The sequence below is a fragment of the Panthera leo genome, chromosome B3 (genome assembly GCF_018350215.1).
Source record: "Panthera leo isolate Ple1 chromosome B3, P.leo_Ple1_pat1.1, whole genome shotgun sequence".
In the NCBI taxonomy this organism is placed as follows: Eukaryota; Metazoa; Chordata; class Mammalia; order Carnivora; family Felidae; genus Panthera; species Panthera leo.
Genome location: NC_056684.1, coordinates 116361525 through 116373919, shown reverse-complemented (window position 1 = coordinate 116373919; position 12395 = coordinate 116361525). Strand labels below are relative to the sequence as shown.

The window sequence follows — 12395 nt, the reverse complement described above, 5'->3', positions numbered from 1 at the left end:
GCACAACTTATAGAAGGATTAAAAAAACAAAGCACAGATTTTTCTAATAAGCTTTGCTGTATGGTGGTCCATGACGATCTACACGTATAATCCACGCCATAATCCACCAGAACTGCTACTTGATGCTCGTCTAACAAATGGTTGATGATTTTCCTCTCACTCTTTTATAAAGGAAACTGGGTATTACAGTAACAACTGAACTCCAACGACCAACTGATAGATCTGGGGCCCAGCATTCTGCTGGAACTGATTTGTGTGTGTGTGCTCATGCATGTGTGTGCATGTGTGCAAACAGGTGTGTGTGTGGTGGGGTGAGGAAAGGTGGAGGTGGAGGGCAAGGAAAGGAAACGATAAAAACCATCAAATATGATGGCTTAAGGTTATCAGAAGAATAATTAGGTACACATGCATCGGGAGTGGGAAACTATTCTTAGGTGAGCTTCAGGTCTGACAATGGCAGTTTCTCCTGGGCACTGGGCAGTAGGGAGAGGCCCTTCCCCACCACACACCTCCAGTCACTGGACTTTGAGAGGGACACCCCACCTGGCACAGAGACAAGCCTATCAACCCTGTTGACCAATGGAGCGAGAAACACCACTGCCAAGGCAGCCTGTAGGCCACTCTTTTCCATATATGCATCACCCTGACTGAGATTCAGGAAGGACAGGCCTCGTGGACAATTAGACACTCAGTGCAAGATTGGAAAAGTCCCGTATGACCACAGAAAAGTGAGGTGAGTGATGGCTAGGAAAAGTCTCCTCTTCAACAAGCCACGAGGGTAACTACTTTAACAGTATCTTCCACTTACAAACTCCCTTGGTATTTTGATCATAGCAGCTACATAAAAACTAAACACAAAATACCTACGCAGACTCAGAAGGGAGGTGACCCGACTAATTTTAATGCTATCCTACTGCCTACTTTGTGTTTCTCCAGGAAGGCCGTGGTTGTGTCACTTGGACTTACCACAACGACACGTTCACCTCAGGGTCCTAAGAGCATTAAATGACCAAGTCCGAGTCCGCATAAAGCACAATTAGTAACACAATAAATGTTAACGATGCTATTAGCGTCATTTAACCTTCGGTGAGTCCCACGCGCACTAGCAAACCAGTAGAGAGGAGGGGGCAAGAGAAAGGGGTGGGGGGCAGCACCGTGATGGCGCGGTGCTTATTTGAGTAAGTGCAAACAGTGGGCTTCCTTCCTCCATCGGTCCAGCCTCCTTCCAGCACTGGAAATGGCTTACGTTGGTGGAGCCAAATATCCTCTCAAGTCTAAATTTGCAAAATAATGACATTTTTAAAAACAGTGTGACATCAGAAAAAGTGACTGCACTTTCATGAGCCAAATAGAATTAAAATTTACATGGAACGTCAACGGCCGAGTATCCTTCACTGAAGTGAATCCCCAACCCCCCGCCGAGACTTAGCCACAGTGAAGTCAGGAATGCATTAAACAGCAGAATGGAAAATATCTGGTGATGAAGAGGCTGGAGTGACAGCCAGGTCAGTACCGCCACACTCCGCTGCTAGAAGATAACCTACATCTGACGCGGACGTACTCCTTCAACCAGACAACTCGCTTCCAGCTTCCGATTAGGAAATTAGGAAAAAACAATGACTGCGCTGATCCCAGCGCACCAAGCTGCGTAGTAAAAATTATAAGAGAGTTATTTGTCTAACTATAATCTATAGGGTGACTAAGTATAGCGATCACCTAACTTTTTTAACACACAGTTACACTTTCGGGGCTTAACTGCAGCATCAAATGAGGTTACTGAGAGCCATAATTTGTCGGGTATCACCGTACTGTGACAAACGACCTGCCTGATTTGAAAATTCTAAGTTGTGTGGCCCAAGAAAACACAGCGGGCACTCCAAAACGGCCTCCCATTGGACCGACTTCCTGGATTAACTCCTGCTGAGTTCCCTGCCCGCACCACAATGACGAATGCCCCAGGCCTCGGGCAGGCCCTCTCCAGGGCCACGCACACTCTGTTCCCACCGGCTGGACTTCATGCTGACGAAGAGTCGGCTGTGTCCTCCCAAACCTGTTTATGCCAGTCGACTTGTTACTGTAATGATGAAATTTAATTAAATATTATGGAAACTGATGGAATAGGAGTACTAATAAAGATAAATCTTGTTTCTATTAAAAACTAAACTGAAGGCTCTGGAAAGACCTAGTAACAGCAAGTCACTAAAAAGAAAGCTATTGGATTAGATGTGGGCAAGACAACTCTAAAAAAGGAGGAAAAAAATGAAACCTAAGATTCTGCAAGATTGGATTGCTTTGCTAAGGTCTGTTGTAGCCCTTGTGGTTGATACTTTTAAGGCAATGTAAAATTCAAAATAGTGGAATCACTGTCAAAGAAAAGCCCTTGGCCTCACAAGAGTTTGCCGAGTACATTTTTATAGTGGAGTGAAAATGAAACATTCTAAGCATGTATAACATTTTAAAGGTTCCCTACTTTTAACTGGTATTTTCAATTAACAAGTCCCAATTTTGCTGGGTAAGAGGGTATTTTCCATGCTTCAAATCAGAAATGACTTTGGATTAGTGGCTTTTAAATTTATGAAGTGTTATGATCTGGATTCCTCTGGAACATAGATGCCCAAATTTTTATCCCATACAAATTTCTACCAGATTTAAATGGAAAAACATACTCCTTCCTTACAGTCTAATATAGTAGAGAGAAGAACACGATGGTTAAGGACATTACGCTGGTGAGATGCACCGTAAGTGGAATCCTGGCTCCCACATCACTAGCTCACATCGGCTGAACCATTTAGGTTCACTTAACCACTTCAGCCCCAGTTTTTTCGTCTGGAAAATGCCATCCTTAACAGTACCTACCTCGGTGGGCATTTAGACGTTGAAATGAGAAAATGCAGGTCACATCAAATGCGTACTAAAAGTTTCTGGTACATAGTAAGTGCTCAAAAATGTTTATTACTATTATTATACTGCCTAATAAGAAAAAGTGCCTACTACTACCTAAGTAAAATTATAACTGATATGTTCTCTCTTATGTTGGACTCGATGCATCCATTTTTGGCAACATGGCCTCCACCAACAGACAACTAAGAAACACCTGTGGGAAATGTCCCCAGGTACAATAAAGCAGGGGCTCACAGCTAGATACAATTTTACCTCCCAAGAGATAGTTGGCAATGCCTGGAGACATTTTAGGTCATCACAACTGGGGGAGGGGTACCTACTGGCATTTAGGGTACAGAGACCAGGGCTGCTGCTGACCCCTCCTACATCCTACAATGCCCGCAGGATGGCCAGCCCCCTCAAAGAATTATCCGGCCCCAAATGCTAAGATGGCAACACTGAAAAACCTTGTACCCTAACGGACAGTATAGAATGAAGAAGTGATTTCTAAAATCTGAACTCCATAAAATTATTCTGAGAAAACACAGATTGCTTAAAAATGAAAATGGGATCTTCATTAGCATAGTGTCAAATATCAATGACACACATACTTAGAGGACACGGATACTTAGCAACAAGACAAGACTCTTTTGGCCAATAAACTCTCTTGAATAGGGTCTATCATGTAATACCTCATGGGAAGTTTGAGTCTAATGTGAGCAATGTAACACAGTTACGACGAGTACTAGAAGCGGAACTGCATTCGGAAGAATGAATCTAAGTAAGATTCAAAAACCCCAAAGCAGGAAGTGGAAAGTCAGAGCGCTGCTCCGGTACTCTGCATACATACAGGGAGGCCACTCACCAGGGCTGCCGAGATTACTGACCTAGCTAATGGACCACCAGTGTAGGTCCTCCCTTGGTGAGCAGCTGGTTTCTCAGCTTGGGTACTCGTATGACTTAAACTCACTCTTCAATTAATAACGTGGCTCAAAAACAATGACAGCTCCCAAGACTTCATTGAAACTACTTACTGTTCCATGAATCACAGGGCCTTACGATCCAACAATGTATGCAATATGTACCCCCCCCCCCAACACCAGAAAGACTGCAAAGGAAGTCACCGATGTTTTAAGGGTCCTTATCTCTCCAGACTCTTTTCTACTCAAATCTGTTAAGACCTAGATTTGATTCCTGCGGGAAACTTACTGGCTCTGTGACTTTTGCCAAATAACACAATCAATGTTCACTAAAATTCCTATCAAAGTTATAGGAATGTATAAGTCCCATTTCCTGATGAGAACACTGAGGCAGAAAAGAAATGGTTCTGTACTAAGCATTAAGACTGCTAAGAAAAGGCAGCACAAAGATGGTTTTTGTAGTTAAAAAACAAAACAAAACTGTATTTAAAATATTTTCAACTTTATGACATTTATCTCTCAAGGTAACAAAGCAAGTCTTTTCTACAAAGGCTATAATTGCATCCACTAAATTAAAAAAACCATTAATATTTGATATACATTTTTATGCCTGAAAAGAGGCAGTAACTCAGAAATGCAAAAAGGTATGAATTGTAGCAAATCTAACTACTTCATACATCATGGCAAAGGAGCTCTACTCACCCTTCTGATAGAAGAATTTCCTGTAATAGTACGCGCCCAGGTCCACATGCTCCACGATGTATCTCTTCACCCTGTCCAGATGCAACACAAGGTTGTCCTTGGGCACTTCAAGTACCGCCACTCCTGCATTTGTGCAATGGGAACTAAGCGTAGACTCAAAGGAGGCACTTTCACACCCACTAAAGGAACCAGAATTTGATTTTGACAGGCTGATTTTCCTTTCGCCTTCTCCACCTATCTCATTCCGAAAATACGGACAGCTCAATACAAGTTCATTGCTCTTATCGTCTCCCTGGTCCATGCTGAGGCTCCCCTTGGAATTCAGGTCCTCCGTGCTGCCCATCGGGGAGCTAAAACTGGCCGAGTGGGACAGAGGTCCGGAGACCAGGGATGCCACGGCAGCGGCCGATGCCCCCGTGGTGGTGTTTCTCCTCTTAATAACGTTGTGCCTGTTCATAATGGCCTCATTCAAGTCAAATAGTATACTCTGGACATCGTAGTGGGCAAAGCACTTCGGGCATGTCCAGGGCCTGCCAGAGTCTTCTGACCGGTTGTCTTCAAGATCTGACGATTTCCCAAGTTCCTCACCTTTGGCATTGCGTAACTTACGAAAAATGGACGAGTCTCCAGTTTCAGACTTGGAACGGCGCTTGAGTGGTTTTTCCCTTTCCTTAAAGAGCCGGAGGTTCTCCCTCTGGGAGATGGGCCCGTCTATGACATCCAGGGAGAAACCGGAGCCCCTGCCCCCGCTGGCGATGAGGAAGTCACTGAGCTTGGTTGGAGTTGGACCTCGATCAGACTTGTCGTCTTTGTAGCCCTTTAGCAAGTCAAAGAAGCTTTCCCCGGACGTTCCCTGCTTATCAATTGAAGAGGTGCTACCATATTCCCTGTGCAGTGATGGCCCAGTCTTGTATGTGGGCGAGATACATTCATCGAAGCTATCCACGTCAAGTTCACTTATGGTGATATCGCTGTTGCTCCGCTGACGGATCCTGCGGAGAGCCTTCCTAGGGGAGCTGGGGTAGGCTTCAGGCATGAGAAATCTGGAGTCCATGTTCTCCGCCGGCCTCGTCTTGCTTTTCAGTGTGTTCTGTATGCTTTTTAACATGGCTGAGTCACTGGAATTGAGGCTAACAGAACTTCCCTGACTCACAGGACTGCTTTTGGAGGACAGGCTCTCAAGGCAACTTGAGGTTTCTATTTCCTGGCTTGAACGGCTAGATTCTTTGACGTTTTCCTTTCTCGGGGGCCAATCCGCAATCCTAGCCCTAACCCCCATCTTGGGGACTCCGGGGGTCGAGGTTATATGATGAGACCCTTCGCTTCGGGGGGGCCCTACCGGAGCCATGACCGAGGACCCTAAACTGCCATTCTGGGACCTGAAGCGGCGCATGTAGAAGTCGTCAGTGTGGACTTTGGGGGCGCCATCTGTGGCGACAACCGAGGCCCTTTCGGGGGCAGCAGGCCTCTCCGTCTGCGACCGTTTCAAGCTGGTCATGATGTAAAAGCAATCAGACTCAAATCCCTGTACAAAGGACCATCATATCTAAGTTTTAAATGTGCACTTCCCTTTTGGAGAATGGTTTCCAGAAAATATAGCAGTTGCATGAGATCTTAATCTTTTTCATTTAAAAGGTTAAATGATGCCTTATTTCCAAACCTCTGACAATCCAGATCTTCAAAACATTATAATCCACAATAGTTCCTTTGCTTCACTTTAACAGACAGCTGTCTTTCAGAAAAAAATGAATGGAACTTGTATTACGAGGACTCTGTGATTGCCATAATCCCATGCTTTCCCTAAAAGAGAAGGACAATTAGGATTAGCATTTGATAAATACATCTAAAAATAAATATGCAACTGCTAAAAGCAGACACATGAAAGAAAATAAAAGACTCAATAATGGATTGTGGTTTGCAGTTCACAGCCCATATTTTTAGTAAAGCAGGTTTGAAAGGAAGAAAAGTGAAACCATTCAAGACCATCCATCATTTTAAATGATATATATTTTAAAAGACTATTCATACTTGAGCTTCACTGAACTGTTTCCTGTAAGAGGAGGGGCGTGGAGATCTTGTTCTAGGACATCAAGGCTCCTACCCCAAGTACAGACCAAGCACAGGCTCCAACGACCTCCAATAATGTAGAGCATCATGAACCCACCACTGTGCTGACCAGAAGTTCGAGACATAACCAACAGAGTTCGATAATTAAGCAGTGTACAATTTTTAAACAAGACAAAAAATTACGTTATCGAGTATGTTGCAATACTCACTTTTTAACACACCTTCTGTATCTCAAAATCCTTACTTGCTTTTTTTTTTTTTTTTTTTTTTTTTTGGTTCTTTACAAATGCTTAAGACAGTTGGCAAGAGCAAATACAATAGAGAGAAAAATAAGCAGGGTTTTCCCGGAGCCATTATACCCATTAGCACTCCTCTGTATTTCCCTCACTTTATTACTTACCCCCACAAGGAGTATCTCGGGATGGATCCCGCATTCACCACCACCCCTTCTCAAGCTCTCCTTAGTCTACTCTTGAAGCTAGAAATAATTCCACTAATTAACCAAATGCCTGCATTTCCTTACGCGCTGCATTCTCCCCCCCGCCCCCCACCCGCCCCTCCGGTGCTGATTTACGAAGACAGCAGAAAAAAAATGCTGCTCTGGACAGACCTGTCCATATTCCCCGACAGACGACAGAGAAGTGTTAGCATCCTTGCAGGTGATGGGTGAAGAACACCAACTTCCTTGTGAGCCCGTCAGTCGGGAGGCAAGAGGCACGCATGCTGAGTGCAAAACCCCGCGTGGTTGCGTACATCCTGAAAATAAAGGCAGAGGACCCTTTTCCAGGGCTCCACGGATTACACAAGAGGTGGCCTTTAAATTCTTGCCAAATACATGTTTGGAAGGATGCTGCTGAACCAGCACTGCGCTGACAGGGCTGCATTGTCTACAAATCACGGCAGACGCCCCGGGGACGACCCGCGCTCGCTGCACTCCGCTCGTCGGTAACAAGCACTTACTTCCACGATAATTAAGCAGCTCGCTAGTCGGCCTCCTGCCTCCGAGGCAGCCGCTTTAATTTCTCTTGCAGTACGCAGCATCGTTTGAGAAGACTCGCTGCTATTTAAAGGCTGGAACATTGAGGGGAGTTTCAAAAACTGCACGCTGCCTGCAGAATGCAGGGCCGGCTGAGCTCCAGCTGGGCTCATGGGCTGGGCCGGGCCACCGGCCGATAAGCGCCAATTGTTTTCACTCTGGCTCCTCTTCCTCGGCTTTTGTGACGGGGAATAATGGTTTTGCACGGCCACCTAATTAAACCTGGCTTTTGAGCTTTCGAGATACTTCTGCCCTCAGACTGCTAGGATTTCCTTTACAATTCAAAACGCCGCATGCTCCTCTCCAACTGTAAGCCTTCAAGTGGAATAACGTGCTAACTTGCTTCCAGAGGCGCGGGGTATGCCCATGTGGCCACAGCTGAGGTTTAAGAAGTGCTCCTCCTAAGATGGGAGGGAAACCAGCCAACTGAGCCAAAATGCAAAGTAACCTCCAGCCCATCTCCATAGAAAAAAATCTTTAGGCAACCAAAGCTGGAATTTATGAGCTATTTTGTAACTGGGGGTGGGGCAGGCTGTTTATTTCAATGAACTATCTTTCAAACAAAGAATATACTAGCATCAAGCACAATTCTAAGTAGATTCTTATAAAAATCAGATGCTTTCAACATTTGTCACAAGCTCACAGAAATCCAAATAAATCTACCATTCCCAGAGCTTTTGGTCTCTAAAAGGCCAACGCACTAATGCCACGGTGATAAAAAAGACATTCTTGTCACATTTCATTTCCCTTAGAAAATAGTTTGTTGCAGAACTGTCTTTTTTTAGGAGATGTGAAGTTCTATCCATTGTAGGAGGAAACTGAAAGGCAGCCCTAAAAGACAATAAATAGAACTGACTTGGAAATGCCCAGGCTTGGCTGACTCTACTACAGACCTCCTCTTCGGAACCATCTCACATGCTTCCTAGGTTTTTTAATGAGTTTTAAAAAATCTTATATTTCATAAAAATTTCTTTGCAGTTTAAAAGAAATGCCAAGACTCCCATTACGTCTTATAAAACAATGCAATGTTTCCTGTCAATTTCAAAATAGAGATGGGCACATAGGGAGAGAGAGTGCCCACAGTTTAATGACCTGTCAAAACCAAGGAGTTGAAGACAGACAACTAAGTTAAATAACAGATTTTTTTCTGTCCTCAGGACCTTCTTTCCTATTCTCATTGCCTCCCAGCCCCATCTCCCTCCCTTTCTCCCCATCCTTGTTTATAGCATCAAACCCCTTTCAGTGCAATATGAACTTTGGACACAGACTAGCATATGTAGAAATATATATATGTTTTACATTTGTTAAATTAGTCAAAAATAAAAATTTCAACTATGTGTGTAATATTATGACAGATCTGTAACACCTAAAGCCTACTCCTTGGTGTTGATGGAAAAGCAAACATATGCTGACAATTATTAGCAATTCTCTTAATTATCAGCAAACCTGCCTAAGCATCACCGAATACAGTAAAAAGCAATAGATTTGAATAGAGGAACAATACTAATTTATAGCACGTCACCTCCATCTGTTGAAAGAGTCAGCTGTATAAAAACTTCCTTGCTACACATTTAATTTTCCACCTCTACGTACTATTTGGAACGTAAGTGGAAGACCCACTTAGCAACCAACCCCACTGTTTAGTTCGGTGACTTCTTGCAAATTCTAGAAGAAGATGCGTTCAAATCCTACTGGGAAAGTCTTTTCATCACTCAAGGTCTATCACAACGTAACCTGCCATCCTTTCCTACATCAATTTTCCAGAAAAAGCGCTTCCTCCTCTCTTCTAAATCATCCCCAGCATTTCTGAATTTCCTTCTGACCACACGCTTGGTGCTAGAGGGTATTTGAGGAAACAATCTCTCCCTTCAAGGGAAGCTACAGGTGTAAAAACAGTCCTTCTGATTCTGGCTCCTTGAGACATTCACAATCTTGACCCCTTCCTCTTCCCTAAAACTCTCTTCTCCAGATTTCCCTGATAACCATGTTCTTCATTTTCTCTTGCCTTTCTTTTTTTGGTCACTCTTCAGTATCGCTAGTGGACTCCACTGAACAGCTAGTGATTCCAGAGTGGCATCCTTGGCTTTGGCTGGCCTCTCTTACTATCCTTCATACTTTGGGAAGGGGCTATAAAGGGTATTAGTATTAGGACGTATGGGAGCACTGAATGCATTAGGATAAGATAGTAGGCACGAGTATACTCAGGTAAAAATATTACTCTGGAAAGCAGGGTGTTGTTGACTTGGTTGGGTCACAGTTGCCTCTGCAACTGAATGAAGACCAAATAATGGAATTACGTGAGGAGATAGCTGCGTGGTAGCCAGTGTGGTCTGGTGACATCATAGGTACCTGAACTTTTAAATATAATCCCTGTGCCGTTACCTCCAAATCCCTACTCATGACTCTCTCCCCTAAACTCCAGATAAAACATATACAAGTACTCATTTGATATCTTCCTTATTTACCAGTTGGTATAATGAATTAGCTACCAGAAAAATGGAAAAATAATTTTTTTCCAAGAAATGAATGAGTGGTAAGGAAGTGAGAACAATAAATAATTGAAGGAACCAAACGAAAGGAACAACACGAGAAACTTTCTTTGTGCCAAGGGCATAAAGAATAGTTTAGAGGCTACCTAAGAAGATGTGGGAACGAAAAAAAAAAAAAAAACACCCAAAAACAACAACAAAAAAACCAACAACTATAGTTCTTCCCTGAAATAATTTACAACACAATATGGTATGTTGACCAAAAAGATGTAGCACTTCTCATCAAATATGTCCATATTACAAAATGGGATGTTGTTAGATTTCTCCACTAGTACTTATGAAATATTATCTTATGAAATTTTGAGTATTTATGAAAGTCTCAATGTTAATAGTGTATAAAGTTGTATATATAGATTTAGAATGCCCATAAATATTCTTTAGTAATGCCCATAAATATACTTTAGAATGTAATAGGAAGCTTATTTTATAATAGAATTATAACCTCACAGTGCCTGAACATTACGTTAGCTAGGACAACCAAATAAGGTAAACTATTTTCTTTACATCCCTTCCTGGCTTTTCTGAAGTTCAGTCACATTGCATAAAAGTAACATCTCAGATGGAAGGGGTGTCTCAGTCTTTGAAGCGAGCCTGTAACACATACAAACATCTCAGTGCAAGGTCATGTAGAATTTAAGATTTATGAATCAGTATGTAACTCTTTAGAGAGGAATTTCCCTTCTTTCATTTCTGTTCTGTCCCTTCAACAAAAAGCAGGAAGGATTGGGAAAAACGGGGTTGACAAATCCAGTTCCTGTTCTCCAAATGTTCACTATCTGAATAAGAGACCACTGATGGAGACAAAGTAGATTCAAAAACGCCCTGAAATTAACCAAGCGAGTAAAGAAGTTATAAAATGCAAAACCTATATAATAAAATGAAGTTACCTTTGAATCTGGAGATAAGAAAGCAATTTAAAATGTGTCTGTTAGGCCAGAGCAAGAACCAAAAGGAAAAATAACATTTGGTTCCTAACCTACCGCCTAACTAAAAAAGTTCACTGAAAAAAGTTACTTTTCAAAGTCCTATTAAAGCTTGAAGATCCTTTGTATAGCGGAGGGGAAGGAAACAACAAAATTCGGCAGAAAGCTTGATGGCGGAAACGGGAGACTAGAATAAAGAAGGTGCCCAAGTTTCCTGGTGGAGTTATTGGTGGGTAGGGAAATGATTCAACAGCTGGCAAAATAAGAAGAGAAGTAAGTGTGAATGTTTATCTCTTATACTTAAACATGATTAGACTTATGTAATATGCGATATAATGCCAAAGGGCTAGGTCTGAGCAGCTCAGTAGAAACATAGAGGTATAAAGTAGGGTAAAAGGCAATAAGCAGAAGGGGAACAGTGACTCAGAATTATCAGAGGAAACACAACAGGTGTTTGAGGTGCAGGAAACGAACACTTTTTTTTTTTTTAATTTTTATTTATTTTTGAGAGAGAGAGGGAGAGAGTGTGAAGTGGGGAGGGACAGAGAGAGAGGGAGACACAGAACTCGAAGCAGGCTCCAGGCTCTGAGCTGTCAGCACGGAGCCCAACGCGGGGCTGGAACTCATGAACCGCGAGATCATGACCTGAGCCGAAGTTGGACTCTCAACCGACTGAGCCACCCAGGTGCCCCTGAACAGTTTCAAGGAAAACTGGAGTGTACCCACTCATCAGGGGCACTGAGCATTTCCATGCCTGGCACCAGGATATAAGAGACCAGACCAGACCAGTGGAGCAAGTGTATGTTTTTCATGTACTAACTTGTACATTAATATTCATTTAAAAACATAAAAATTGTATTCATCAGTACTGTACGATGTAATCTACTACTGCACAGCTGATTATCAAATATGATTTGGTACGAAACCACTTCCTACCAAATATGATCGAGGGAAAAGGGAGTGTCAGAAATGGGAACAACCAGTAAATGTCTCCTATGCAGAAGGGAATCCTTGGCAGCTCCCCCAAATGGTGCTTCAAATTCTGCAACTTATCAATCCGTACAAAAGGGTCCCAGAATTAAATACGGCAGGGACACACTACATATCACCTCCCTTAGGACATAATAGTACTTTTTAGTAGATTCAAGCTTACCCGAAAAAAAAAAACAAACGTTTATTTAAACTAAGATTTAACTGATAAGACCCATGGATTCACTTTTTAAAAAAATAGAACAATTTTTATATTGTGCATCCTATGGAATGCAATTGGGGACAAGAATGTCCAATATTGGAATAATCTAGAATACAAACAAAATTG

The 12395-nt window shown here is 42.6% G+C and overlaps 1 protein-coding gene across 13 annotated transcripts in view; it reads right to left on the bottom strand.

Moving 5' to 3' along the window:
• SIPA1L1 (signal induced proliferation associated 1 like 1) overlaps positions 1–12395 on the bottom strand; it is a 362552-nt gene that overhangs the window by 123879 nt on the left and 226278 nt on the right. For all 13 annotated transcript variants that reach the window (XM_042943670.1, XM_042943676.1, XM_042943662.1 and 10 more), the window contains one exon: positions 4503–6302. In XM_042943670.1, the coding sequence (XP_042799604.1) occupies positions 4503–6000 (1498 nt within the window). In that variant the 5' untranslated portion in view covers positions 6001–6302. The remainder of the gene's footprint in view (positions 1–4502; positions 6303–12395) is intronic.